Below are 26,281 nucleotides of genomic sequence, written 5' to 3'. Positions count from 1 at the left end.
TTGAATAAAGTATTTTTTCTCTAATCATTGTTTTACTTGTTATACAAATAGGTTAAAATAATCAAAAACTCTCCCCTTTTAAATAAGTGTAAAGCAAATATTAAAAATTGGTGGTGCACAGGTCTGACACAACACGTGTTTTTGATACATGAGACCAAAAGAAATGATGGGACATCAGTAAGGTGACTGCTAAAATTAGCAATAGGAAAAAAAAAAAGGGGGGTGGGGGGAACCAGGTCTAGATTACATGAGGACACTGGCTTGTGACAGGGTGCTGAAACCTGACAGGTGGGTCAGCACTCTGATCTCTTAGCCTCAATTAGTTTCCCCAATGATGGCTAATTGTAATAGGCTATTCAGATGAAGCTTTAAAACTGAGAATTTGTTATAAAATACAGTAATTAACTTACTTCAGGATATACTGGTGAGAACACAGATATGTTGATGTAGAGAGCCCTCACCTACAATCACTGTACAGCGCAGGCTGAGTTGCTCAGCATCTGTCCGATTTGACTGAGCTCAGAACTTAATCAGGGGAGGTTTTTCGGTTGTTTATGTTGCACTATAACTGTATCTGTACGTAACAGTGAAATATGGATAGTTGGCTAAAGAAAGGTAGTGTTAAGAACACACACAGTGTTAATGATGAGAAGGGTAGTGTTCATGGGCAGCTGGTAGATCTGGATATGGGTACATAGGCAGCTGGTAGATCTGAAAGGAGATATACAAATAAGAAACGTTTGGGAACCTCTGCAATAAAAGTTCTTCTTCGAGTGATTGCTCATATCCATTCCAGGTAGGTGTACGTGCCGCGCGTGCATGTCTGCTGGAAACTTTTTACCCTAGCAACTCCAGTGGGCCAGCAGGTCGCCCCCTAGAGTGGTGCCAGTATGGCACCAGATATATACCCCTGCCGGCCCGCCCGCTCCTCAGTTCCTTCTTACCGCCGTGTCGGTTGCTGGAACTGTGGAGTGCGGCTTGCTGACCTCCACGTCCCTAGCTCTCCTGTTCTTGTTCGTCGTTTTTAGTTGTAAATAGTTCTTAGTTAAGTAGTAGATAGACTGTTACCATAGTAGTTAGTTAGAATCTTGTAAATAGTTATCTAACATCGCTTGCGGGGGGGGCGTTGCCCTCCCCGGCACCCGGCCCATGCCTGGCTCGCCGGGTTTCAAGCAGTGCTCAGCGTGCAAGAAGCCGATGCCTTCGAGCGATCCCCATGACGCGTGCCTTAAGTGCCTGGGGGAATCGCACATTAGCGACAAGTGCCGCATTTGCAAGGCTTTTAAGCCTCGCACTAAGAAGGAGAGAGACCAAAGACTTCGCGCTCTCCTTATGGAAGCGGCTCTGTCTCCGGCACCGGCGGCGCAGTCAGCCAGTTCTACTCCGGCACCAGACCGCGCCGGCACCGGCAAGACTCCCCGGCACCGACCATATCCGGCACCGGGAGCAGACTCACGTCCCTCGGCGTCTGCAACACCATCCAGGCAGGCCCGAGTGGAGCACCCGGCACCTACCCTGGCCGCGGCGCCACCTACAGGACTGCTGTCGACTCCGGGCCCGGAAGGTCCGTCGAGTCCAGCCCCTCCTAGCTCCCCCTTAAGATCAGGGGTCGAGCTACGGGTACCGTCTACACCGGAGACCTTTGCCTCGGCTCGGGACTTGATCGCATTGACGGAGCCATCTCAGCCTCAGCCGGCACCCCCGGGACGGGTAACCTCCAGGGGTAAGCCGATGCTTCGAGCGCTGTCTCCCGAGTCCCGGCACCGATCACCCCGGAGGCGTGAACACTCGTGCTCGGGGCGCCGCTCGGAGTCCCGGCACCGTTCTCCCAGGCGGTAGCGGTCGTACTCGCGGCACCGATCGCCATCTGCACGGTCCCGGTCGGGCTCGTCTCACCGCCGGCACCGAGACTCCAGGAGCCATTCACCTCGGCGTTCGGCTCCCCGGTCGACCTCCCGGCACCGAACCGGTGGTAGGTCCCGATCCCGGTCGACCTCCCGGCACCATGCCGGTGGCAGGTCCCGGTCTCCGCTGCCGTCCCGGCACCGCGCTCATCGAAGGTCGCGGTCCCGCTCCCGGCACCGACATCGCTCCCGATCTGGATCTCGGCACCGGTCATCACGCCGTTCCCGGTCCCGATCCCGGCACCGATGTGGGTCGCGCACCGTGCCTCGGCACCGAGGGGAGCGTCGGTCTCGGCGCACAGAGCTGCATACCAACCAAGCTCAGCGCCTCCGTGGCCTTCTAGGGAGCCATCGGTCTCTTCCCAGACTGACAGCGCCTATGCCATGGGACAGGACAGACACTCGGCCCTGTTCCAGGACCCTCCACCACAAGAGCTAGGGCCTCAACAGTGGGGGTTTTGGACCCCATGGGCGTATTCCCAAGCCCAGGGTCGGCAACATGTTACCCCCCGCCCTATGGGGGAATGCAGACCACCAGAGGTGATGGTATCTAGACCCCCTCACTCCCCGGAAGCAGACGGCAGGTCCAGTCACCGGGACCCAGAGCTCCCTCCAGAAACGGAGGTGCAGCCCCACACAGAACCCCCCATGGACACTTTGTTGCCGGGGGTTTCCTCGTCCTCTTCTCCGGATGAGGCAGTGGCGGGTACCTCGTCCTCCAGTCCTCCCCCGCTGGATCTTAGGGCACACCAAGACCTCCTCCGCCGGGTGGCACAGAACCTGGACTTGCAAGTGGAGGAAGTGTCTGAAATTGAGGACCCGGTGGTGAGCATCCTTTCCGCCGATGCGCCCACCAGAGTGGCCCTGCTCTTTATAAAGACAATCCAGGCCAACGCCACTAACATCTGTCAGTCACCAGCCTCCATCCCTCCGACCGCTCGAGGGGTGGAACGAAAGTACATGACCCCCTCGACGGGCTATGAATACCTATATGTTCACCCAGCACCCTGCTCGTTGGTGGTCCAGTCGGTGAACGACAGAGAGTGCCACGGACAAGAGGCCCCAGCGCCCAAGTCGAAGGAGGCGAGACGAATGGACCTCCTGGGCCGCAAGGTCTATTCGGCGGGGGCGCTACAGCTCCGGGTCTCAAACCAGCAGGCCCTCCTCAGCCGCTACTCCTTCAACTCGTGGGTAGCGGCGGGGAAGTTCGCGGAGCTCTTGCCTCAGGACGCCCGCCAGGAATTTTCCACCATCCTGGACGAGGGCAAGAAAGTAGCAAGAACATCGCTACAGGCCTCGGCCGCTCGGACCCTAGCCTCGGGGCTCACGATGTGCCGAATTTCTTGGCTGCAGGTCTCTGGCCTTCCACCAGAGCTCCAACATACAATCCAGGTCCTCCCCTTTGAAGGCCAGGGCCTATTTTCGGATAAAACAGACCCTAGACTAAAAGACCTCAAGGACAACAGGGTCATAATACGGTCGCTGGGCATGCATACGCCGGCGACACAGCGCAGGCCATTCCGGCAGCAGAACCAGCCGCAGCAGTGGCGGCCGTACCCTTAGTTCCACCCGCAGCAGGACCTCTCTAGGTGCCGAGGCAGGAACAACCGCCGCAGGCAGTCTGGTGGTCAAACGGGGCAGAACCAAGGCTCCGCCAAGGCCCCTCCAGGGCCTAAGCCTTCATTTTGAAGGTGCGCCCTCCGGATCCCTCCCCGCAGTTTTCCAACCTCCTTTCTTTTTTCCTCCCGGCGTGGACCCGAATAACGTCGGACCGTTGGGTCTTGCGTACGGTGCAGGCCGGTTATCGCCTCCAGTTTTCTTCGCCCCCACCCTCCCACCCACCATCCCCGTCCCTCTTCAGGGACCCCTCTCACGAGCAATTCCTCCGTCAGGAGGTGCACGCGCTCCTTGTCAAGGGACCCATAGAGGCGGTTCCGCAAAACGAGAAGGGCAAGGGGTTTTATTCCCGTTACTTTCTAATCCCCAAGTCCAGGGGCGGCCTCAGGCCCATCCTCGACCTGCGGGAACTCAACAAGTATATCGTGAAGTTGAAGTTCCGCATGGTATCCCTTGGAACCATCATCCCATCCCTGGATCCCGGAGACTGGTACGCCGCCCTCAATATGCAGGACGCTTACTTTCACATCTCCATTTTCCCCCAACACAGACGTTTCCTCCGCTTTGTGGTCGACCGCCAACATTATCAATTTGCGGTCCTTCCGTTTGGTCTCTCTACGGCCCCGAGGGTGTTTACAAAATGCATGGCAGTCGTCGTCGCACACCTTCGACGTTGCCGCATTCACGTCTTCCCCTACCTGGACGACTGGCTGATCCGAGGCACATCGGAGCTGCAGGTCCGCGACCATGTCGACAGGATCAGCACCCTCTTTGCGGCCTTGGGCCTCGTCATCAATGTGGACAAGTCTACTCTGCTCCCCACGCAGCGGATAGAGTTCATCGGGGCCGTTCTGGACTCTACCCTGGCCAGGGCCTTGCTACCCTTGCCCAGGTTCCAGTCGTTGTCGGACATCATTCTACGTTTGCAGGCGGCCCCGCTGACCTCTCTACGAACATGTCTGGCCCTTCTAGGCCACATGGCAGCCTGTACGTTCGTAACGGCATATGCCCGACTCCGCATGAGGCCTCTTCAATCATGGCTCATTGCGCAGTATCGGCCGGCCAGACATTCGTTGGACAGTCGTCACCATTCCTCAGCGGGTGCTGGACTCTCTTCGATGGTGGCTGGACCAGTCCGTAGTCTGTGCAGGGCTCCCGTTCCATCCGCCCCAACCCTCGGCATCCCTGACCACGGACGCCTCAGATCTGGGCTGGGGGGCACACTGCGGCACCCAGAGAACTCAGGGCTTGTGGACACCTCAAGAGATCAACTTCCATATCAACATACAAGAGTTGAGAGCGGTCCGCCTTGCTTGTCAAGCGTTTGTCCATCTCCTTCAAGGTCGTTGTGTCGCGGTGTTCACCGACAACACGACGACCATGTTTTATATCAGCAAGCAGCGTGGCACCAGGTCCTCTCCCCTGTGTCTCGAGGCCATGCGTCTCTGGGAGTTCTGCATAGCCCATTCGGTTCACCTTTCCGCCTCCTATCTCCCGGGAGTGCGGAACACTCTAGCGGATCGGCTGAGCAGATCCTTCCGTTCGCACGAGTGGTCCCTCCGTCCGGACGTCGCCCTCTCACTCTTCCAGAGGTGGGGTCGTCCCCAGATGGACCTCTTCGCGTCCAGGCAGAACAGGAAGTGTCGAGCATTCTGCTCCTTCCAGGGTCGGGAACCAGGGTCTCTAGCAGATGCATTCCTGATCCCATGGACAGCCCACCTGTGTTACGCATTCCCTCCCGTTCCGCTGATGCACAGGGTTCTCCTCAAGGTGCGCAGAGACAGAGCCCGAGTGATTCTCATAGCTCCAGCATGGGCCAGACAGCATTGGTACCCCATGTTGCTGGACCTCTCAGTGGCCAATCCGGTTACCCTACCCCTTCATCGGGACCTGATCACTCAGGACCACGGCAGGCTCTGTCACCCGGATCTTCCGTCTCTACACCTTACGGCATGACTCCTGCGTGGTTGACAGGCTCCGAGTTGTGCTGTTCTACCCCGGTTCGGGAGGTTCTCATGGGCAGTAGAAAGCCTTCCACCAGGGCTACTTACTCAGCTAAGTGGAGGCGTTTCTCCTGCTGGTGTTCAGAGAAAGCTCTTCGCCCTATGGAGACTCCCGTCACCACTATTTTAGACTACATCTGGTCCCTCAAGACCCAGGGTCTGGCATTGTCGTCCCTCTGGGTCCACCTAGTGGCCATCTCCGCGTTTCATCCTGGAATGGACGGATGTTCTGTCTTCTCCCACCCTATGGTGGCGAGATTCCTGAAGGGACTGGAGCGGCTCTATCCACAAATCCGCCCTCCGGCCCCTTCATGGGACCTCAACCTGGTCCTATCTCGGCTCATGGGCCCTCCATTCGAGCCATTAGCTACTTGCTCCCTGCTCTACCTCTCGTGGAAGACCGCCTTCCTAGTGGCCATTACCTCAGCTAGACGAGTGTCAGAGCTGAGGGCCCTCACAGTGGACCCACTGTATACTGTCTTCCATAAAGACAAGGTACAGCTGAGGCCTCACCCTGCCTTTCTTCCCAAGGTGGTCTCAGCTTTCCATGTTAACCAAGAGATTTTCCTCCCAGTCTTTTTCCCAAAGCCCCATTCGTCCCGCAGGGAGCAACAGACGGACAACTCACTAGATGTCCGTCGGGCGCTAGCATTTTATCGACAGCACCAAACCCTTCTGCAGGTCCCCCCAGTTATTTGTGGCGGTAGCGGACCGGGTCAAGGGGCTGCCGATTTCCTCCCAGAGGCTATCTTCCTGGGTTACCTCCTGCATCAGGACCTGCTACGACCTGGCCCACGTTCCGACGGGCCGTGTGACTGCTCACTCCACCAGAGCACAGGCATCATCGCTGGCTTTCCTTGCCCGCGTGCCAATCCAAGAGATATGTAGGGCGGCGACCTGGTCATCGGTCCACACATTCGCTTCCCATTACGCCCTGGTTCAGCAGTCCAGAGATGATGCGGCCTTTGGCTCTGCAGTACTCCAGGCCGCGACCTCTCACTCCGACCCCATCACCTAGGTAAGGCTTGGGAATCACCTACCTGGAATGGATATGAGCAATCACTCGAAGAAGAAAAGACGGTTACTCACCTTTGTAACTGTTGTTCTTCGAGATGTGTTGCTCATATCCATTCCACACCCGCCCTCCTTCCCCACTGTCAGAGTAGCCGGCAAGAAGGAACTGAGGAGCGGGCGGGCCGGCAGGGGTATATATCTGGTGCCATACTGGCGCCACTCTAGGGGGCGACCTGCTGGCCCACTGGAGTTGCTAGGTAAAAAGTTTCCGGCAGACGTGCACGCGCGGCGCGTACACCTACCTGGAATGGATATGAGCAAAACATCTCGAAGAACAACAGTTACAAAGGTGAGTAACCATCTTTTATTACCTGATCCACCTTGTCTCAGGGAATTTCCTGCCATTCCAGTTTTAGCATGTTCTCTGAAGGGAAAAAATGTATTACATAAATATAAAATCTACACTTTTTTTAAAAAATAAAAAGTTGATTCTGTATTACAATAAACTAACTTTTTTTGTGTTTATGTAATCACTTGATCCTAAATCACCCTGATCCTGCCAGGAGCTCCCCATGGGTGCAGGAGTTCATCCACTTGGAGTTTCTTGTAGAATTGGGTCCTTATTCTGTCATGTGAAAGTGTTCTATGTTTTGTATAAAAGACTAAATGCAGTGGTTATGTATTAATCATCCTTTAATTTTTACACAAGATGATTTACAGGACTGTGGTATATAAAGTCTTGAAAAGATAAAATTTGTAAAAAATATAATATAGGATAAAGAATTGATCTGTGTATCTGGTGACCTCATTCCATTTAATACACTGCACTTGAAATGCTTTAACTTCTGGTTTTACTGCCCCACCATATTATTTGTATTTTAGAAAGTTGAACATTTGCCCTAGTAAAGGGCCACTGCCAATGACAGTTTTAAAAAGAGCAATTTTTGATACATCGCTTCACGTTTGTCCTGCCTTAAAAAAAAGAAAAAAAATCATTTTTTAAAATTTTTCCTATATGCCTTCTGCCTTTAAGATCCTATGGGCATCCTGAGTGCAACAACACTGAACATAGTTGTGGCCCACCTGTTTTCCCCTTTCTTTTTAAGTATATGAGCATATCTGCCTCTTCAGTTTCAGCTTTGCTGCTGCTATTACAAATAAATGCCCTCTGCAGAGGGTAACAAAAAGTCTACATATGAGCTCCCAGCTAGAGCAATGCTTAAGAGTCATGCACCTGATCGTAAAGCAGTGGAGTTCACCACACCTAAAGAGTTATCAAATAAACGAAGTAAACAAACTGGGAAAATGACGACACATTTTTCTCTAATTTCTTCCAGTTACTGGTTTAAAAAAAAAAAAGGGTACAGATTGTTCAGTGGAAAGTATGTTTTTAACATTGGCTACAAAATGACTGATTTTTACTTAAAACAGTAGATATTCTTCTAAATGCAGTTCTTACACACTATTTTCATAGTGTCCTTTTCTAATGTAATGAAACACTACTGCACTGTGTTAATATTCACTTAGGCCTATCATGGTCACCATCAAGCTCTGGAAGTACTGGTGCAGTCTTTGTTGGACCTTGATGTGAGGAACAATAATGGAAGGACACCATTGGATCTTGCAGCTTTTAAGGGACATGTGGAGTGTGTGGATGTACTTATTAATCAGGGAGCATCAATCTTAGTGAAAGACTATGTTGTAAAGAGAACTCCAATACATGCTGCAGGTATGTTGTGCTGAACACAGATGCATGGGTTTGGGGTTTATATTATTTTGTTCATGTAATAATGCACAGCAGTCTTTTTCTGTGGCATTAACACAGTAGATTACGTCTTAAATAATGTTCTGCACTCGTGGAGGATGAGGAAGAGCATGAGGTAGTGGGAGGTAGCTTAGTGAGAGAGAGAGAGAGAGAATGTGCCTTAGATGTCTTCCTTGGGTTCTGGAGGAGCATAGTACCTCTGCCCACCTCTGATTTAATGGATGGCAAACTACAGCCTGTGGGCCAGATCCAGCCCGCCAGCCATTTTAATCCAGCGCTCCAGCCTGGGAACAGGGTCAGGGGCATCTCCATGCGGCTCCTGGGAGCAGCAGGATGTCCTCCCTCCAGCTCCTATGCATAGAGGCAGCCTGGGGGCTCCTTGTAGGAGCTGGAGAAGGGACATGCCGCTGCTTCCGGGAGCCACTTGAGGTAAGTGCCCCCCAGAGCCTACATCCCCAGCTGGAGCCCTCACCTCCCTCCTCACTGCTCCCACATGCCTCAACCCCTTGTCCCAGCCCTGATCCCCCTCTAGCCCTCCAAACCCTTCGGTCCCAGCCCGGAGTACCCTCCTGCACCCCAAACCCCTCAGCCCCACCACGGAGCCTGCACCCCCAGCCAGAGCCTGCACCCCTTCCCCCCCAACCCCCTCCCCCCACGCCAGCCTGGAGCCCACTCCCGCAACCTGAACTCCTCATTTCTGGCCCCACCCGGGAGCTCACACTCCCCTCACCCCCTCCCGCACCTCAACCCCAATTTTGTGAGCATTCATGGCCCGCCATACAATTTCTATTCCCAGATGTGGCCCTCGGGCCAAAAGTTTGCTCACTCCTGCATTAAATGTATCAGTGTGCATTTCCCTCCATGCCAAACAGCTGTGCTGTCCAAGATGTTTGTGGGTGAATGACATGGTCATGGCCCTGCCATTTGTAGGACATTGTAGTGTTGAAATATGTTGTGTAACTTACCTGTCATAATTTGTGGATGGCTCTGCTTTTAATTGGTATCTTGGAGAGCTCTGGCAGTTTTGTGAGAAGAGAAGTTTGATGGTTTTTACTCAGTGCTTCAAGGATTAAGTGACTGAACTTTTACTGTGTTTTTGAAAAAATTAATGTTGATGATTTTTAATTTTTTCTCTCCCTCTCTCATTTATCCCTGTTGTTTCCCCCAAAAGATGTCTTTTTAAGGGATATTTATTCATTCCTTTCTTGTCTTTTTGCAAGTGAACTTTACTTTTTTTTTTTTTTTAATTTGGCAATGGCATAGTAGTAAATGTCATTTAAAATGTCGTGGTAGAAAGAGCAGTCCATAAACAATATTAGATCGCCATAAGAGAGAGAGACTTTTTTTTTTCCTCCTTGAACACTAGTTTTATTCTTCTATTTGTTTTTTTCCCTTCTTTCATCTTCCATTAGCACCATTCTCAGATCTGCTGGACAGATCGTTGCTGAGCAACCTGAGGTGTATCCTACTTTCAGGGGCTCTGTTCAGTAGCCCAGGAAGCAAGAACTCATTTTAAATACAGTTTCCTTAACTTTCCTCTTCTTGGCTTAGTCCTCCTACTAATTGTGTAGCTGTTCTCCAGCTCCTCTCTTCAGTATGATCTCTCTTCCCATCCCTTACAAATACACACACAATATATTAGCATTTAAATCTATGTGTGGTAGGTTAGACAAGGACTCACTTGCTTTAAATAAATAATTGTGTTAATGAGTATGTATAAAGAATGAAAGTGAGGCACTAGTTCTTGTTAAACTAACCTAGGCGTGAATTGTTTCGATAGTTATGGTTAATATTCTCATCCTTATTTACATTCAAAAGAAGATAGTCATTAACAATGGCACTTATCTTGAAACCATCATATTCTGTTCAGTTGTAATATAGGTCTATGGATTTTGAATATTTAATTATGTTAAAAACATGTTTGAATATTGGATATAAGGTCAAAGATTTCCTGTTTTCAAATTAAGTTATAAATACTGACCCCATTATGGTCAATGAGTGCTTGTATTAATGGTTCTAGTAGAAGCTGACATCTTCAGTTTAATACCATTTATATTTTCATACCCAAGGATGATAAACATGATATGCTGATTGTTTTTGTAACATTTTACAGCTACAAATGGTCATTCAGAATGCTTGCGATTGTTGATAGGCAATGCAGAACCACAGAATGCAGTGGACATTCAAGATGGAAATGGACAGTAAGTTTAAGTCGTCCATATTCTGATTTTTTTTACAAGATATTGCATCCTATAATTTACATTATAGCTTCTGGACGCCATAACGCCAAAAAAAAGTCATTCTTTTCCATTGGTGATTTTTATTTTATTTTTTTTTACATGGAGGGACAATATCCTAACTAGGATTAATGTAGTTTGTGTCTCTGAGTACCACAGATGTAAATTTCACACAATTTTGATCCTCATTCCACAGGAAACAAATTAAGATTACTCTGTTTGCTAAACACTGAGAAAATAGCTCTCATGATACAATTAGCTTTTTTGTATTACACTCTTAGAAATAGGTTTTACCTTCTTATGTCTAAAAATATCACTACTGCTTTTTTTGATTAGTTTACAAAGTTCTGTTCACTAATGGATCAGTTGTTGAAGAGCTTTCTCTAGGAGAACAAAAGTTGTTTCTGGAGTTTTAAGTATTTAGCTGACCACTAGACTATTAAAGTGTAACCTGCCTGGAAACTTTTTCTTACTCTTTTGTCTCACTGTTCAGGACTCCTCTGATGCTGTCTGTTCTCAATGGGCACACAGACTGCGTTTATTCATTGCTTAACAAAGGAGCAAACGTAGATGCCAAAGATAAATGGGGAAGAACTGCATTACACAGAGGGGTAAGAAAGTATTTCCCTTTTGCCATTTTCCAAAAAAATGTGCATCAATTTTAAATACAAATTGAGAATGTCTGCAGTTTGCATCATTGCTGAATTTGATTCTTTTTTTAATTCCACTAATATTAGTATTCTACTGTGCTTGGTTGGTCTTCACTTTTACTGCATTTGAGTGGTTAGATTTTTGCCCCTTTGCACTTGAATTTCAGTGTTCTTTGTACCTTCTGATTCACTTCAACTTGCAGAAGCACATTAGCTAGAAAATTCCAAGGTATCATTTTTGTTGGGGGTGGGGGAGAGTATTGGAGAGAGGAAGAAAATAACTCCTTTTTTTATGTATTTTCTATGTACAATATGCCAAATGTTTCTTTAAAGTCTATGCCAGATACTACAATTAAGGAGGCCCCTGGGGATTAGCATCTCTTTAGGCCATCGCAAAAGAGAAACGTACCCTGTCACTAAGCTAATAATTATTGAATTTTTCTTCGCAATGCCCACTTACTGAAGTAAAAATGACTGGGCTTATTTTGCAGTAGCCTGCTCTCAATATTATATGTTAAAGCAGTAACAGGTTTTATTTTTTTCTTCTTCAGTGGTACATGTGTGCACCTGCATATTGTATCTTTCTTTTCCAGGCAGTTACTGGGCATGAGGAGTGTGTGGAAGCATTGCTTCAACATGGTGCTAAGTCCTTGCTACGAGACTGCAGAGGGCGGACACCTATACACTTATCAGCTGCATGTGGACATATTGGTGTTCTAGGAGCTCTCTTGCAGTCAGCAACATCTGTGGATTCGGTACCGGCCATAGCAGACAATCATGGATATACATCACTGCACTGGGCCTGTTATAATGGTAAGCACTATGGTAAAGTCGTCTTAAATTCAAAGCCTTCGGAGCAGGAATCTGTATGTGGGTTAGATCCTAGCTCAGTGGAACCTCAATATTGATAACAGCATCTAAGCAATACCATAATATAAATATTAATAAAAAGTGTGAAACAGATGGAGTACTATTCATAAAGCAAACTAAAGACACTGGAGTCTTTTATTGTTATTAATTCTAAAAAGTGAATAAGCTTTCTAAACAGATTTATTGCATTTATTTTTCCATTCATTCCAAAGCAGTGTACTTAGCACTTTCTTGCAAGAGAGATGGACTTTATCTCCCTAATACTCCAAACATTCTCTGTATTGCATAATCAGAAGTAATAAGACAGAACTCTTACAAAGCTAGCAGATATGAGGTAACTGAGGAGCAAACAGATCAAGGGGAAAAGTTCAGAAACAAAATAGTGAATCCACTTTGACATTTCAATATATTTTGCAACACCAGACTTCAGTAGTCCTTTTATTAGTGATCGCAACTTTCTGTTTAAAATTCATTAGCTGCTATTTATTTATTATAGAGGCACTGGTCACAACTCCATATTTAAGTTGAGTTCCATTTTGTACTTAAAGTAGGGATTTGTATGATCATAGTGCCTCCTAGAGTCCTCAGTCAGTATTGGGCCCCAGTGAGTGAGGCATTATGCAATCATACAGAATCACAGAACCTGCACCAAAAAGATCACAATCTAATTAAGATAAGACAAGACACAAGTAACAAACAAGCAGAAGGAACAGAGAGGAGGAGGATGAAGGAAATTTATACCAACTTGTGGGTGCATTTGCCATGTAACTATGTACCTATTCCTGCTGCAAGTGAAATAGATGGGAGCTTCTGTTGTTTTTAGTAGAGGACTTGTTTAAACAAAGACTTAATTTTTGCAGCAAGATGGAGTGTAAATGTACCCTACACTAGAGTGCTGCACACTCAGTACCATGTGGACATTGCTTCCATGCACTAAAAGTTCCCTAGTGTGCTTTAAATCACCCCTCTTTGAAACAGGAGTATATTAAAATACACTAGGGAATTTATAATGTGCGGCAGCAGGGCAGTGCAGGATAGATTTACACCCTAACTTTCTGCGAACTAAATATTCATATAGCAAGCCCAGAGAAACAGAATTAGCATGACTCAGTATTTTCAGAACTATCTTTGAATTGTACTCCTAGATAAGTAGATTCTGCCTTTCTCTTTGTTTGCCCATCATTTCCTGTTATTGTACCTTGACAGGTGAAGATTCTGAATGATCAGTTAGCTCACCCTGGGGTATGGTTTTGTAATAGTTGCACATTTTTCATTTTTTGTCTGACACAAAGCAGGTTCTACTCAATATACTACTTATCTGAGTGTTTATTAAACAGTTTAGTACTGAACCATGTGTGCAAACATTTGTGTAGCTGTCTATCTTCCTACTTGATACTCTGATTTAAGAAGTGCAAGAAACAGGACAGAAAAACAAATAAAGGCAAAAAAAAAAAATACCGACCTTGCTGAAGATCCCTGTCGCTTATCCCCTTCCCAGACTCACTGAGTTTTGAGATTGTTTTGGAAGTAATATATAAACTGTTAGTGATTGGACATTTAAAAACACTTTTGTGGGTGTGGTGTGGTGTTTGTTTATTTGTGTGTGTGTGTGTGTGTGTGTGTGTTATATGGGGGAAAAAATTAATTTAGAGCCAATTTACAAGCTACGCTTTATAAGGTTTAGAATATTTCTAGCTGTTAAGCAGACACAGGGCATGTTTAATCATAGTCATAATAAACCTATTCTTTTATTCATATTATTTTGGGGGAAAAGTATCTATCATCCACAAAAACACAAATCATTACATACCCAGTTTTCAGATATGCAAAATAGGTAACTCTGGACACAAATACGTGATTTGTATGTATATCAAAAAAAATTGACCTAAGTATATATCTCTTAATATTTACATCACTCCTATCCATTCATTCATCCATCCATCCAGAGTAGAACCTCAGAGTAAGGAACGCCTCAGGTATGGAGATTATTTATAACTCTGAACAAAACATTTTGGTGGTTCTTTACAAAGTTTACAATTTAACATTGACTTAGTACAGCTTTGAAAATGTACTATGCAGAAAAAAATGCTGCTTTTAACTATCTTAATTTAAATGAAACAAGTGCAGAAACAGTTTCATTACCTTGTCAATCTTTTTTTTAAACTTTCCCTTTATATTAGTAGTTTACGTTTAACACAATGCTATACTGTATTTGCATTTTTGTTTGTTTTTTTGTCTCTGCTGCTGTCTGTTTGCAACCTTCTGGTTTCAAAGGAGGTGTGTGGTTGACTGATCAGTTCATAACTCTGGTGTTTATAACTCTGAGGTACTACTCTACTAACTGTGACAAATCTTCATTATAGGAAGGGCTCTCAACTCTTGTGAACCACTGAATATATACCATTCTGTTGACATATATTTGAGTCTTTGGCCTAGTCTACATGGGGTCGGGGGAATTGATCTAAGCTGCGCAACTTCAGCCACGTGAATAACGTCGCTGAAGTTGACATACTTAGACCTATTCACCATGGTGTTTTCGCTGTGGTGAGTCGATTGCTGCCACTCCCCCGTTGACTCTGCCTGCGCCTCTAGTAGCGGTGGAGTACAGGAGTCAACAGGAGAGCGCCCAGGGGTCGATTAATCGCATCTAGAGTAGACGCGATAAATTGATCCCCGCTGGATCGATCGCTGCCCACTGACCCGGCAGGTAGTGTAGACATACCCTTAGTTTCTAAATATTATGAAACAGAACCCTTCAGGCAACATTTAATGGGAGCAGGGTCAAGCCATAGTTGAATAATTTTTAAATAAGTTGAATGTATTTGTATAGTAACTCCAATATCTAATATGATATACTGTGTGTGCTTATTTCTGTGTTTTAATGTGTATTTTTCAAAAAGTAGTAAAAATGTTGAAAAATAAAAGAGAAAATTTGGATAGGATAGCACTGTTGAAGCAGAAATGGTGCCACTTATCCCAAGAAATTATTTTAATTAGGAAGTAATTTAATCAGAATACAATAATTCTGCGTTAACTCATCTTGAAGTATTTCACTGATATCATAAGATCCTTCTGCCTCAGATCAAACCACATATACAAGTATAGTATTTGAAGAACAAAAGGCATCAGGAAGGGTCATAGCATTTCCCCTTCCTTTTGCTTGCTGCCTCAGTACATTCTGGAGAGTGAGAGGTTCACTCAGAGCTTTTGCTTAATGACACAGCCACAACCTAATCTTCACAGGTAATTAAGGTTCTCATTTACTTCATTTTCTGCCTTGCTCCAAAATGTTAATCAGAGAAGTAAGAGCTTAAAGCTCATTTTCCTAATTAGTGCTAAGGGAATAGCAATACAGTCTATACTTATAGGCAAAGTTACAGACTATATCTCTGAGACTAATTTTATTGAATAGAATAAGAATAAACTAAATTGTGAATGGTTGATGAGTAAAGCTATGTTTTTGTCGTGGGTATTTTTAGTAAAAGTCACGGACAGGTCACGGGCAGTAAACAAAAATTCACAGCCCGTGATCTGTCCATGATTTTTACTATATATCCCTCACTGAAACTTGGGGGAGAGAAGGCTGCCTGGGGGTGCTGTGGATGCCGGGAGGGAGCAGAAGCCCGGGTGCTGGAGCATGCGGCCCGGGACCCCCACTAGTGCTGGTGAGGCATACGGCGCAGGAACCCCACTGGTGCTTTGTGGGGGGGAAAGCCCAGGATCATCATTGGTGCTTGCGGGGGAGGTAACTGTCTCTGCCCACCCACCCCCAGCAACAGCAGAAGAGTTTGGGTGTGGGAGGGGACAGGGGGTTGGGGCACAGGACAGGGTGAGGCAGGTTCTGGGAGGCGCTTACCTATGGTGCTCTCTGGAAGTGGTGACATCTCCCTTGCTCAGCTCCTAGGTGAAGGCGTGTCCGGGCTTCGGGCAAGGCACACCAGCAGGCTGCAGAAGTCATGGAGGTCATGGAATCTGTGACATCTATGGATAAACTCACAGCCTTGTTGATGAATGATCCACTGTGAATTTGACCACAGTGTCTCAGTGCGACAGAAAAATTGGATGTTTTCATTCCTTTAGTTTCATGTCAAACTACTGTGAGATGAGAACATGCAATCGCTAATCTAGCTAGAACTACTTCCTGCCAAAAATAAAATTAAAGTAATATGCATTGTTTAGGTTTCATGTGTATATGTTTGTCTAATTTAAAAAAATCAAATTAGTCAACACTTAAGTTTTAGAGAGAAGGAAGACTACCTTCCATTTCTGCATATTCTGTTTTACATCAGTTCATGATGTATGCAGTCTCGTTATCTGTATCTTGAAAAATAAAAAACATGTAACTTTCTAAACTGCAGTTTCTTTAAAGTTGTCAAAATTGCAGAAATGGCTGTAGACAAAAAAATTCTAAGAAATTTGGTTAAAATCTGTCTTACTAGGCAAATCTTTTACTAAAAATATCAAAATAAATCCAAGGAGTTTTATGTGGAGGAGGAAAAGTTTAGGTAGGATTACTAGCTCTGAGACTGTGTTTTGCCAAGCTGTTGAAGCAGGAAGTAATAAATACATTTTCCTTGGCGTATTTTGCACAGGGTGCATTGGAGTTGAATTTTGACTGACTACTATATACCCATGCTCTTACTTCTGTGGGAGCTTAGTTGCTAAAAAAGAGGTGACAAGAGCCATGGAAACAAATGAAATGGGTTGAGTTAAACCTGTGCTTCTCCAGGATGGGCATTTGGGTTAGAATGTGAGCTTTGATTTTGTAGTGAACTCTGCAGTCTCTTTGAACAATAGCTTTCTTAGTATATATAGCCTGCTATGTATTAATACATGATTGACAATAAGCAAATTAAACATGTTTAGTTGTAAGATTTCAAAGCATTCTTTTTTTTTTAATTTGTGGTTTAGTGGATGGATCTGATGATAATTTGGGGACAAGTGTAAGCATATTTTTTGTTTTTGGCCAATCACCGTGGGCTAGATTTTATATATCTTTCTTTTTGTCTTTGCCAGGGATAACGATATCCTGGAAAGGATCCTTGAACATGCAGTACATAACTCTAGAAACACAATGCTATGGCATCCAAGATTGGCTTCTTTGTTTGGAATCTTTTAAAACTTTCTTTTTATGGTGCAATAATTGACAAACATTGGTTTAAAATATCTTTTGATGCAGAAAACAAGGAACAAAATATCCTTCTACAAATTGAGGCAGATCCTGAAAATATTTAATGTTTTCCTTTGCTTTTGTTATGTGATTGGAAAGCACTGATTAACAGTAAATAGGAAGATGAAAATTGCGGTTGTGCTTGAGTGGAGAAAACTAAGCTGTTTGATGTATTTTAAATAATTACCCACTCCAATCTGAGGGTTTATACCCAATCTGTGAGGGTTCAGCTCCAAAATCAAGTACAGAGGAGAGATTATTGATAGAAGAGGAACCATGTGCACAACAGAGACAACGAAGTCTCTTTTTGTAATAATTATTTTGTGTTGGCCAACCAAACAATATACACACAGCAGTCTGGTAAAGTAGAGAGAGAACAATACGGAACATTTAGCATTTACTTTACTTACACAATCCCTTGTGGAGAAACCCAAAGTGTCAGTCATCATCCTCACTGTCATCATTCTCACCACCATTATCATCAGCACCAGTGGAGGTCATCCTGGGCTATAGGCCTGTGTTTCAGCATTAATTCATACTTACATTTCACCTCTGTATTCTAAATATGCATGATATCATTTATTCTTGGCTACACTGGTATTTGAGTGAGAGAATTTCCAATATGACACATACAGGCTTATCAGCATTGTTATCCACATCGGTTTCAGTGGCATTATTTATGACCAAACTCCAGGAAAAACTCCACTAGAATTATGTCCCTTTCAGAGAGAGATGAAACACTGCAATCTAAAGTTTTTTCAGTTGGGTAAGGATGCAGGAGAGACCACTGTCCCCCCAACATATGAGCAAATAGTTCAGGAGAGAAGAAAATTACCAAAATCAAACAAGAGGCACATGTTTTCTTTCTGTATTTATATAAAGGGAGCTTACATCTAAGAGAGGACTTTAAATGTTAGAATAAATATCACTGTGTATGCAGGGAATATATAGTGGGATAATTCATTACAGTGAATAGTATAGACGCAAAAACATTTGTTTATAATTTTACTGTTTAAATTATTTTAAAGTTTTTGGGTCATGATTATCTTTCAGCCCATGTTGTGGATCTACTCAATTTGTGACTCCATGTTATTCAGCAGTTCAGTGGGGAAAAAAGCAAACCCCTAAAAACATCTTTCCACTAGAGAGAGGAGTACAGTGGAAGAAAATCTTCCAACTGGACTAAGTGGTTAGTCTATTGAATGAACTCTAAAGCTACTATATTATAAGAGCTCTAAATTGGCTAAACATTCTTCATGTGCCTCAGCCAGTGCATCATGACTTCAAAGTTCATAAACTCCTGCAGTACTGGTCTAGTATTCTGATTGTACTTGTGGCTTCTAGACTCCTGAAAATGCACCATGTTTTTGTTAATCCCCAGATACGGCCACATCTAAAGTAATTTAAGTGTGTATTTAAGACTTTCAAATGAAATGTCATTTAATTTACCTTAGCTGTGTGTGTTTGTTTTTGTTTTTAATATCTGATTTTAAAACTTTTAGGTCATGACAGCTGTGTAGAGCTTCTTTTGGAACAGGAAGTTTTCCAGAAAATGGAAGGAAATTCTTTCAGCCCATTGCATTGTGCTGTGTAAGGAAGTCCAAGATTACTGTAACAGATTTCATTAGAATATTTAACAAAAACTCAATCATTCTCTTACATAACACCCTGTTTAATTTTTTAATAGCATAAATAACAATGAAGGTGCTGCTGAAATGTTAATTGATACGTTGGGTGCTGGCATTGTAAATTCAACAGATGCAAAAGGAAGGTAGGAATATAACAACTGCACTTAAGAAACAGTGCACTGCAAACACTCCTTGCTTTTGTGTCATAGCCTTAATGTTTTTTAAACTTATTTTGCATATTTGTTTTCTTTTCTATATAAAGGCATTTTTTGGTTATATCCTGACAATGGTTGTTGAGGATTTTTTAAAACCATGTATTGTGTTAATAGAGCTGAATTGGTTTTTTATTGTGTGGGAGTGTTTGGGCATTTTTATAATTGCATAAAAATTTTCACAATGTAAATCTTTATACTTATTAACTATATTTTAGTATTTTGTCCATTTTATTTTTCTAAGTCATCCTTGTCCATGTTATGGGCTTACTGGTTGCTAAATATTCATTTTAAATTTGAGGCCAATTATTTTTAAAAACTGAAAAATGATCTTATAATAGCAACTGTGACCACTCTAACAATAATGGCCTTAGTGTATTTTTATGGTAGAAACTGCCCACACTGATACAATTGCAGGATCACAGCCAAAGTTTTCACCTGTGAATAAAACATTATGTACGTTTCCGGGATGTAAGCTCATTTCCTCTTGATTTCTTTTAGAACCCCTCTTCATGCAGCAGCTTTTACAGATCATGTGGAGTGTTTACAGCTTCTACTCAGTCATAATGCTCAAGTAAATGCTGTAGATTCTTCTGGAAAGACTCCTCTAATGATGGCTGCAGAAAATGGGCAAACTAACACCGTTGGTAAAGAGAGAGCTTAAATATCTTCTACTTAACTTTTAATAATGTACAATAATATCCTACTATAGATGTTGTTTTAAAATTAACATGTTATGCATTCACACGTTTATTAGTGTATTATTTTAGGTTTTAATCTTCATTTTATAAAGTGGAAAATAGATAATTCCTTTAGGAACACACTTTGTAGTTAATGCAAACTTTTATTTCCTTCAGAGGTGCTGGTTAGCAGTGCTAAGGCTGATCTGACCTTGCAAGATAGCAGTAAAAACACAGCACTCCATTTGGCTTGCAGCAAGGTGTGTGTCAGTTTCTATTTGAGCCCCTTTTTTTGCATGTTTGTTTGTTAATGAAAAACTATTTTTTAAAATACGATCTTTGTTAAACTCTGTAAAATCTCCAGACACTACTTCAAAAAAACATACAAAACAATTTCTTCAATGAGTGTGTTATCTGACAAACGCGTTTCCTGTATATTTAGGGTCATGAAACTAGTGCCTTGTTAATACTGGAGAAAATTACGGATAGAAACCTCATCAATGCCACCAATGCAGCCTTGCAAACGTATGTATGGCCACTGAACAATATTTTACAGTTGGATTTTCAAGATATTTCTGCTGTTAGTAAAGCTAATAATTACATAGACAATTTTATGTGTTCAGGTTTCCATCTGAATAAGACAAAGGGATGCTGGAAAAATCTTAGGCCATCGTGGCTCAAAGAATTCTATCAGGAATGACACTAATCCTCTGAGATGATCTGGAGGACAGTAGTCTTGTGTGTTAATTCTTTATAAGCACTATTCAGCTTTTTCTATTAAAAATTAAATAGTTAATTCCAATGATTGTTACAAATGTCTGATTTACTGTTTTAAAAAAAAAAAGCAGGTGACTTAACTAATTATGAAAATGCTAGCTGGAGAGTGCCACATTGTTTTAATAAAAGTAGACAAAAAGTAATCTGGTATTTTCTAGCTAACATTTCGTCTAAAAACTTTTATCTTAGAACTCTATTTTTTGAGCCCGGTTATGGGGAAATTCAAATGTAAGAAGCATTTTGTACTATAAAACTGTGAAATGTATTTAGAACTGGGATGGAGGATTTTAATAACTGATTCTTCTGGTTTTATTTTCTCTTAAAAAGTGATATTGGCAGCCTAGAACACCTACCCACATGGATTTCTAAAATCGTTTAATTAGGTCTTAACAGTCAGAAGAAAACATGAAAATTTATCAGGGCTGCTAAACGACTCTTGGATGTTTTTAGCATTAGCAACCCTGTCATGTGTTCCTGCTCCCCTGTTGGAATCTCTCTCATCCAATTGTTGCTCAAGGGATTTCCTTACAAAATCACTTTGTCAATTAGAGGCTGCTTTGGGAATTAGACAGCTAGGCTCCTGCTCTTGCTGCTCACCATATTGGATCTTAAGCAGCATGGAACACACCAAGCAAGAAGAATGTAGCTGAGGTGATAGCTGGTTGCGCTGGCACATGGCTAATGAGAGGCAGAAAGGTGGAGAGAAAACAAGCTGGGAGACAAAAGAGGGAACAAAAGAAGATAAAGAGCATGGAGGCACACTAAGGAGGGTGGGGACAGTCTCTTCTAACTTCTTCCAAATAACCTGAATCAACCATACGGCTCATGTGGATCTCCAGGGAAAATCAGTGACCTTTTTCTCACTGGCAAGAAGTGTCATGCACTGAACTGCACAAAACTTGAATAATTGTAGTGTTTAAAATATTTTACTGGTATGGAAACTTATTTTCAGTCAGTTATACTGAGTTCCTAAACCAAGTGCATCACAAATTATGTAAAGTTTTTTTAGCAAGATGAACGCTGGCAGAAGTAGGCCCAAATTGTAAATAACTTTTTCAAATGGAGTTCAGTTTATTCATGGTGTTAAATGCTTCTTACTTCTTGACCTTTATTTTGAGTTACAGACAGTAGGTGCAATTCTTCTTCAAGTAGTGTCCCTATAAATGTTCCTGTTCAGGTGCGCACATGCCTCTGGAGCCCTTGATCGGAGATTTGCAGTTAGCAGTGTCCGTTCAGCCCACACATGTGCCCTATGGCTCCTTGTTCTGGATACCAAGGCTGTATAGGGATGGCCTGGCAAACCATCCTCAGTTCCTTCTCATCTGCCTTCGCCTAAGACAGAGCCCTAGCACATCTACGTTGACCGTGCCTCAGCTTTTCTAATATTCCTATAGGGTACATATAATTAATCAATTAGATAGGTAGAAAGATAATTATTTTACTGCCTCCTTTCCCTTCAGTAAGATGTATCTTATTCCTGGCAGGGCATACCTGATTTGACAGATTTCAGACATTGCCTCTCATGCTGAGAGGCCATACTTGTGAGTGACAGCCACTCTGTGTGTGTCTGTTGCTTGAAGGAGTCCTTTGTCTCCCAGAAGCGTAACTTCTGCCTGGCTCTCAACTCCAGGGTAAGGAAAAACAGGGAGATTAAACTCAGACTGGTAATGAAGGAACGCTCCCTTCAGCCAGCTTCTGAGTCCGGTCAGGAGACATCCTATCTCCTCTCTCCCCTCTTTTTGGAGGCTTCAGAGAAGGCTTCCAAAAAGAGGATTGTGCCCCCCCCCCTTAAGGCACCCACTCCAAATAGGCCCAGGTCCCTGGCAAGATGTACAGTCTCCAAAGCCTTATCCTCTTGACTCAGTACTGTTGAGTCGAAGGACTCCTCCTCTGGTACTGATGGAGCCGTAAGGTCCTATAGCATGAAGGAGAGAAGTGACTCTGATAGGCCTTAGTACCTTATACCAGCAAGCAGAGACACTCGATATTGGCAGCATTGAGTTTAGCCCAACTGCTGGTACACGTGCATGCAGAATCATCAGCATTGAGCAGGCAACAGCACCAGACACCATTGGCATCCGCTTTAGTACACCCACCATCAGCAGTACCACAGGCTTCAGCAACCGTGGCCTCAGCTACTGCATCAGTACCAATTCCCTATTCGGTACCACAGGAGTTCAGCTATACTAAGGGCTGCTCTATAAGGGAGTCCCCGCTCCTCATGAGTACCGAGCATCTCTTTAGACACTGACTCTGAACTACTGTTTTCCAATACTGCAGGACTCTCCACTATTTTCAGCAGGTAGTCATCCATTGAATGTAATGGAGGGAAGAATGAAGGGAAGTCCCTGCTGGTCTCCTGTTTCTGTTCAGGGTTCCCCAACATATCCCTTCAAGAACACATTCTCTGCAAGTCATAGCAAAGATTGTGCTCATTATCAAGGGTCGTGGAACCAACCCAGCATGCCACCCCCAATGCCATATGGGCCTCTCCAGTGGCCATGTTGTGATCCCTGGGCTGCCTATCAACAATTTGCCAAACTACTGATACCATCTCATAGGGTGGCCAGAGTTGTACAGCCCTCTCCTCTCTAACCAGCTTCCCCACAGGAGGAGACATTTGAGGAGCAGGAAGCTATGGCACATAAGGTGGTCACCACTCAAACACCTATTTTCATCCTTGTCACTAGCCAAGGTGTTTGTCTCTGGCACCATCCATGGCTGATGATTTTTGGCAATTCAAGACCTCATAAGGAGGGTAGCTGACACTCTTCAGATTCCTCTCAAAAGAGACAAGGATTTACTGCACAAACTGTTGGATATCTTGCAGACAGCAACACCCTCCATGATGGCATTACCCGTCAATGAGGTGCTCCTAGATCCAGCTAGGATAGTGTGGTAGATACCTGCCACTATTTTGCCTCAATTTAAATGGGCGGATAAGAAGTATGTTCCCCTTACTTTTTGTTCTCCCATTCTCCATCTAACTCCCTTTTTAACCGTTATTTAAATCCCTAGGCCAAATATAATGAAAACAGATTCATAGCTTTTATTGAACATTTGCCACAAGAACATAGGGAGCAATTCCAATCCACTGCCTCAGGGGGCTAGTTGGTGGCCAGAACTGCTTTTCAAGAATCCTAAATTACTGCAGACACTGTTGCCAGGTCCATCTCCATAGTGATGGTGGTGGTGTACAGGGCATCTTGGCTCCATCCCTTGGAGTTTCTGAGAAATAGAGAACACCTTGGAGGGACCTCCCCTTCAATGATTGTAAGCTCTTCTTGGAAACTACGGATGAGTCCTTGCATACTCTAAAGGAGTTTAGGGCTACTTTACAATCCTTGGGTATATATACACCTACAAATAAGACAAGGTTTAATATGTCCCAGACTGCCCAGTGCTCGCATCCTATTCAGTTTTCCAAGGTCGTAGGTCCACTAACACCCACACACACACACACCCCACCCCACAGAAAGAGACATAGATTTCGGTGAGAGTGGGCCTCCCAACTGTCCTCCATGATCACCCAGTCATCTTCAAAGCAACAAGTTTGATGGGTTGGTCAAGGGTTCACATCCTCCTGCACCTCTGGATTTACAGCTGCATCCATTAACCCACCTCCTGCCTTTAGAGACCACCTTGCCTAGTTCTAGCATGCTGGGAGATGGATCACTACAGACAACTGGGTCATAGATGTCATAAAATGGATGGTATACATTGATGTTATGTCCCTCCCTCCCTTTGACACCCCCCTTCCCCATCCCTCTTCAGGGACCGCTCTTGCAAGCTTTTATTGACAAGAAGTGAACTGTCTCTTTCAGTTAGGAGCAATAGAGCCAGTTCCTCTTCCTCACAAGTCAAGTGATTTTACTCTTAAGTATTTCCTTGTGCCAAGGATCTTACTTATATCTAAGACTTCTAAAAGTTTGTAAAGTCTCAAAAGTTCAGAATGTGTGACTCTGGCAGCTATGATTTCTTCATTAGAGAAAGGGGTTTGGTTTTCAGCCTTCAACGTACAAGATGCATATTTCCATATAACAATATACCCATCACACAGGAAATATGTATACTATGTATAGGCTAGGATCATTTCCAAAACTGAGTGCTTTCCTTTAGTGTTTCCTTGGTCTCAAGGTTGTTCTCAAAAGTCCTGGCAGTAGTGGTTGCTTACCTCTGACAAGAAGCAATCCTACTCTTCCCATACCTTGACAACTGGCTACTCAAGGGCTGTTAGTACAAAGCAATGCTGTCTTCTAGACAGATGGTCCTTGCTGTGGTCCAGAGTTGGGTCTGTAGCTGAATGTAAAAAATTCAAACCCCCGTACAGAAGATTCAGTTTATAGGGGCATATTTGGACTCATTGACAGCCAGAACCCATCTTCCTTTAAACAGCTTCTTAACTTTGTCATGTCTAGATGGGCAGTTCAGGGGAGCCCTTGAACCACAATAAGGAATGGACTTCAGGTCCTGGGACATGTGGCAATTTGCACCTTTTTGACAAATCACACAAGGCTACCTCTCCATTGCTTCCAGAGTTGGCTCAAAGCAGCATATTCTCCAATCAAACACATCTTAGACAGACAGTTGAGGGATTCTTCAGACTGGTGGAAGGATCAACTGAGTGTTTATGAAGGTGTTCCTTTCTGTTGCCCAGCCCCATCAGTGACTTTAACAACAGATACATCACTGTTGGGATGGGGAGCCTTCCTCAATACCCTCACAACTCAGGCCACATGACCAACTCAAGAAATCACCGTGATACTCCTCCTCGTGCAGCAAAGTCGTGAAACTGTGGAATTGGTGCATAGCACATGAGATCCAAATTTCACCAGTCTACCTCCCAGGTATTCAAAACACCACAGCTGATGCCCTCAGCAGACACTTCTCACAGGATTAGGAATGGAAGCTAGATACCCAAGTTCTCCACAGAATATTCCTAAAATGGAGACTGCCAGAAGTGGATCTCTTCACCACCTCCAGGAACAGGAAATGCCCTCTTGAGCAGAAAACAGGACATCTGGGCCACCACTCCTAGGGAGACACCTTTCTTTTATCTTGGAAGAAGGGTCTATATGCATTTCCTTAAATGCTGCAGAACTGGAGTTATCTTTATAGTGCCAATGTGGCCAAGACAAGCTTGGTACCCTTACCTGCTTCACATGTGTCCAACTGTTGTGTAGGCTCCCAGCTATTCCTCATCTACTGTCATATGATACAGGTTGTATGCTTCATACCAACCTAGTGATTCTCCACCTCAGGGCATGGCTCCTTGTTGGTTCATAGTGAATCCTCCTGCTCTATAGAAGTACAACAGGCACTACTGAATAATAGAGAAAGATCAACCTGCACTACTTACCTGCAGAAATGGAAGAGTGTCTTCCATTGGTATTTTTACCTCTTGCCTGATTTAGTGCCACTTTGTCATCTTTGATTATCTGTTGGAGCTAAAGAAATCAAGTTATCAGTTAGTTCGATTAAGGTCCATTGGCCACAGTATTAGCCTTTCATTCTCCAGTAGAAGGGTTCTCCAAATTTGGTCATCCAATATCATCTATTTGTTTATTAAGGGTTTTGGAGAATCTCTATCTGCAGGTTAGAATCCCTATCCTGACTTGGGACCTCAACCTGGTACCTTATGAGACCTCCATTTGAACTAATGGCAGTCTGTTCTGTGTTGCATTTATGTATGAAGACAGCCTTATTAGTAGCCATCACATTGGCCTATAGGGTCAGGAAGATTGGAGACTTGAT

At 44.2% G+C, this 26,281-nt stretch overlaps 2 protein-coding genes across 3 annotated transcripts in view; one reads left to right on the top strand and one right to left on the bottom strand.

Annotated features, from left to right (window-relative positions):
• ANKRD28 (ankyrin repeat domain 28) overlaps positions 1-26,281 on the top strand; it is a 233,907-nt gene that overhangs the window by 189,686 nt on the left and 17,940 nt on the right. For both annotated transcript variants that reach the window (XM_030550866.1, XM_030550867.1), the window contains exons 18-26: positions 8,066-8,267; positions 10,417-10,504; positions 11,034-11,151; positions 11,784-12,003; positions 18,733-18,820; positions 18,918-19,001; positions 19,572-19,717; positions 19,928-20,010; positions 20,193-20,275. In XM_030550866.1, coding sequence (XP_030406726.1) covers positions 8,066-8,267; positions 10,417-10,504; positions 11,034-11,151; positions 11,784-12,003; positions 18,733-18,820; positions 18,918-19,001; positions 19,572-19,717; positions 19,928-20,010; positions 20,193-20,275 — 1,112 coding nt within the window. The remainder of the gene's footprint in view (positions 1-8,065; positions 8,268-10,416; positions 10,505-11,033; positions 11,152-11,783; positions 12,004-18,732; positions 18,821-18,917; positions 19,002-19,571; positions 19,718-19,927; positions 20,011-20,192; positions 20,276-26,281) is intronic.
• Positions 25,684-26,281, bottom strand: part of BTD (biotinidase) — a 43,223-nt gene continuing 42,625 nt past the window's right edge. Inside the window, exon 5 of the mRNA XM_030550878.1 lies at positions 25,684-25,827. Coding sequence (XP_030406738.1) covers positions 25,759-25,827 — 69 coding nt within the window. The 3' untranslated portion in view covers positions 25,684-25,758. The remainder of the gene's footprint in view (positions 25,828-26,281) is intronic.

This window comes from Gopherus evgoodei, chromosome 2, assembly GCF_007399415.2.
Source record: "Gopherus evgoodei ecotype Sinaloan lineage chromosome 2, rGopEvg1_v1.p, whole genome shotgun sequence".
Taxonomy (NCBI): domain Eukaryota; kingdom Metazoa; phylum Chordata; order Testudines; family Testudinidae; genus Gopherus; species Gopherus evgoodei.
This window is presented reverse-complemented; position numbering and strand designations above follow the sequence as displayed.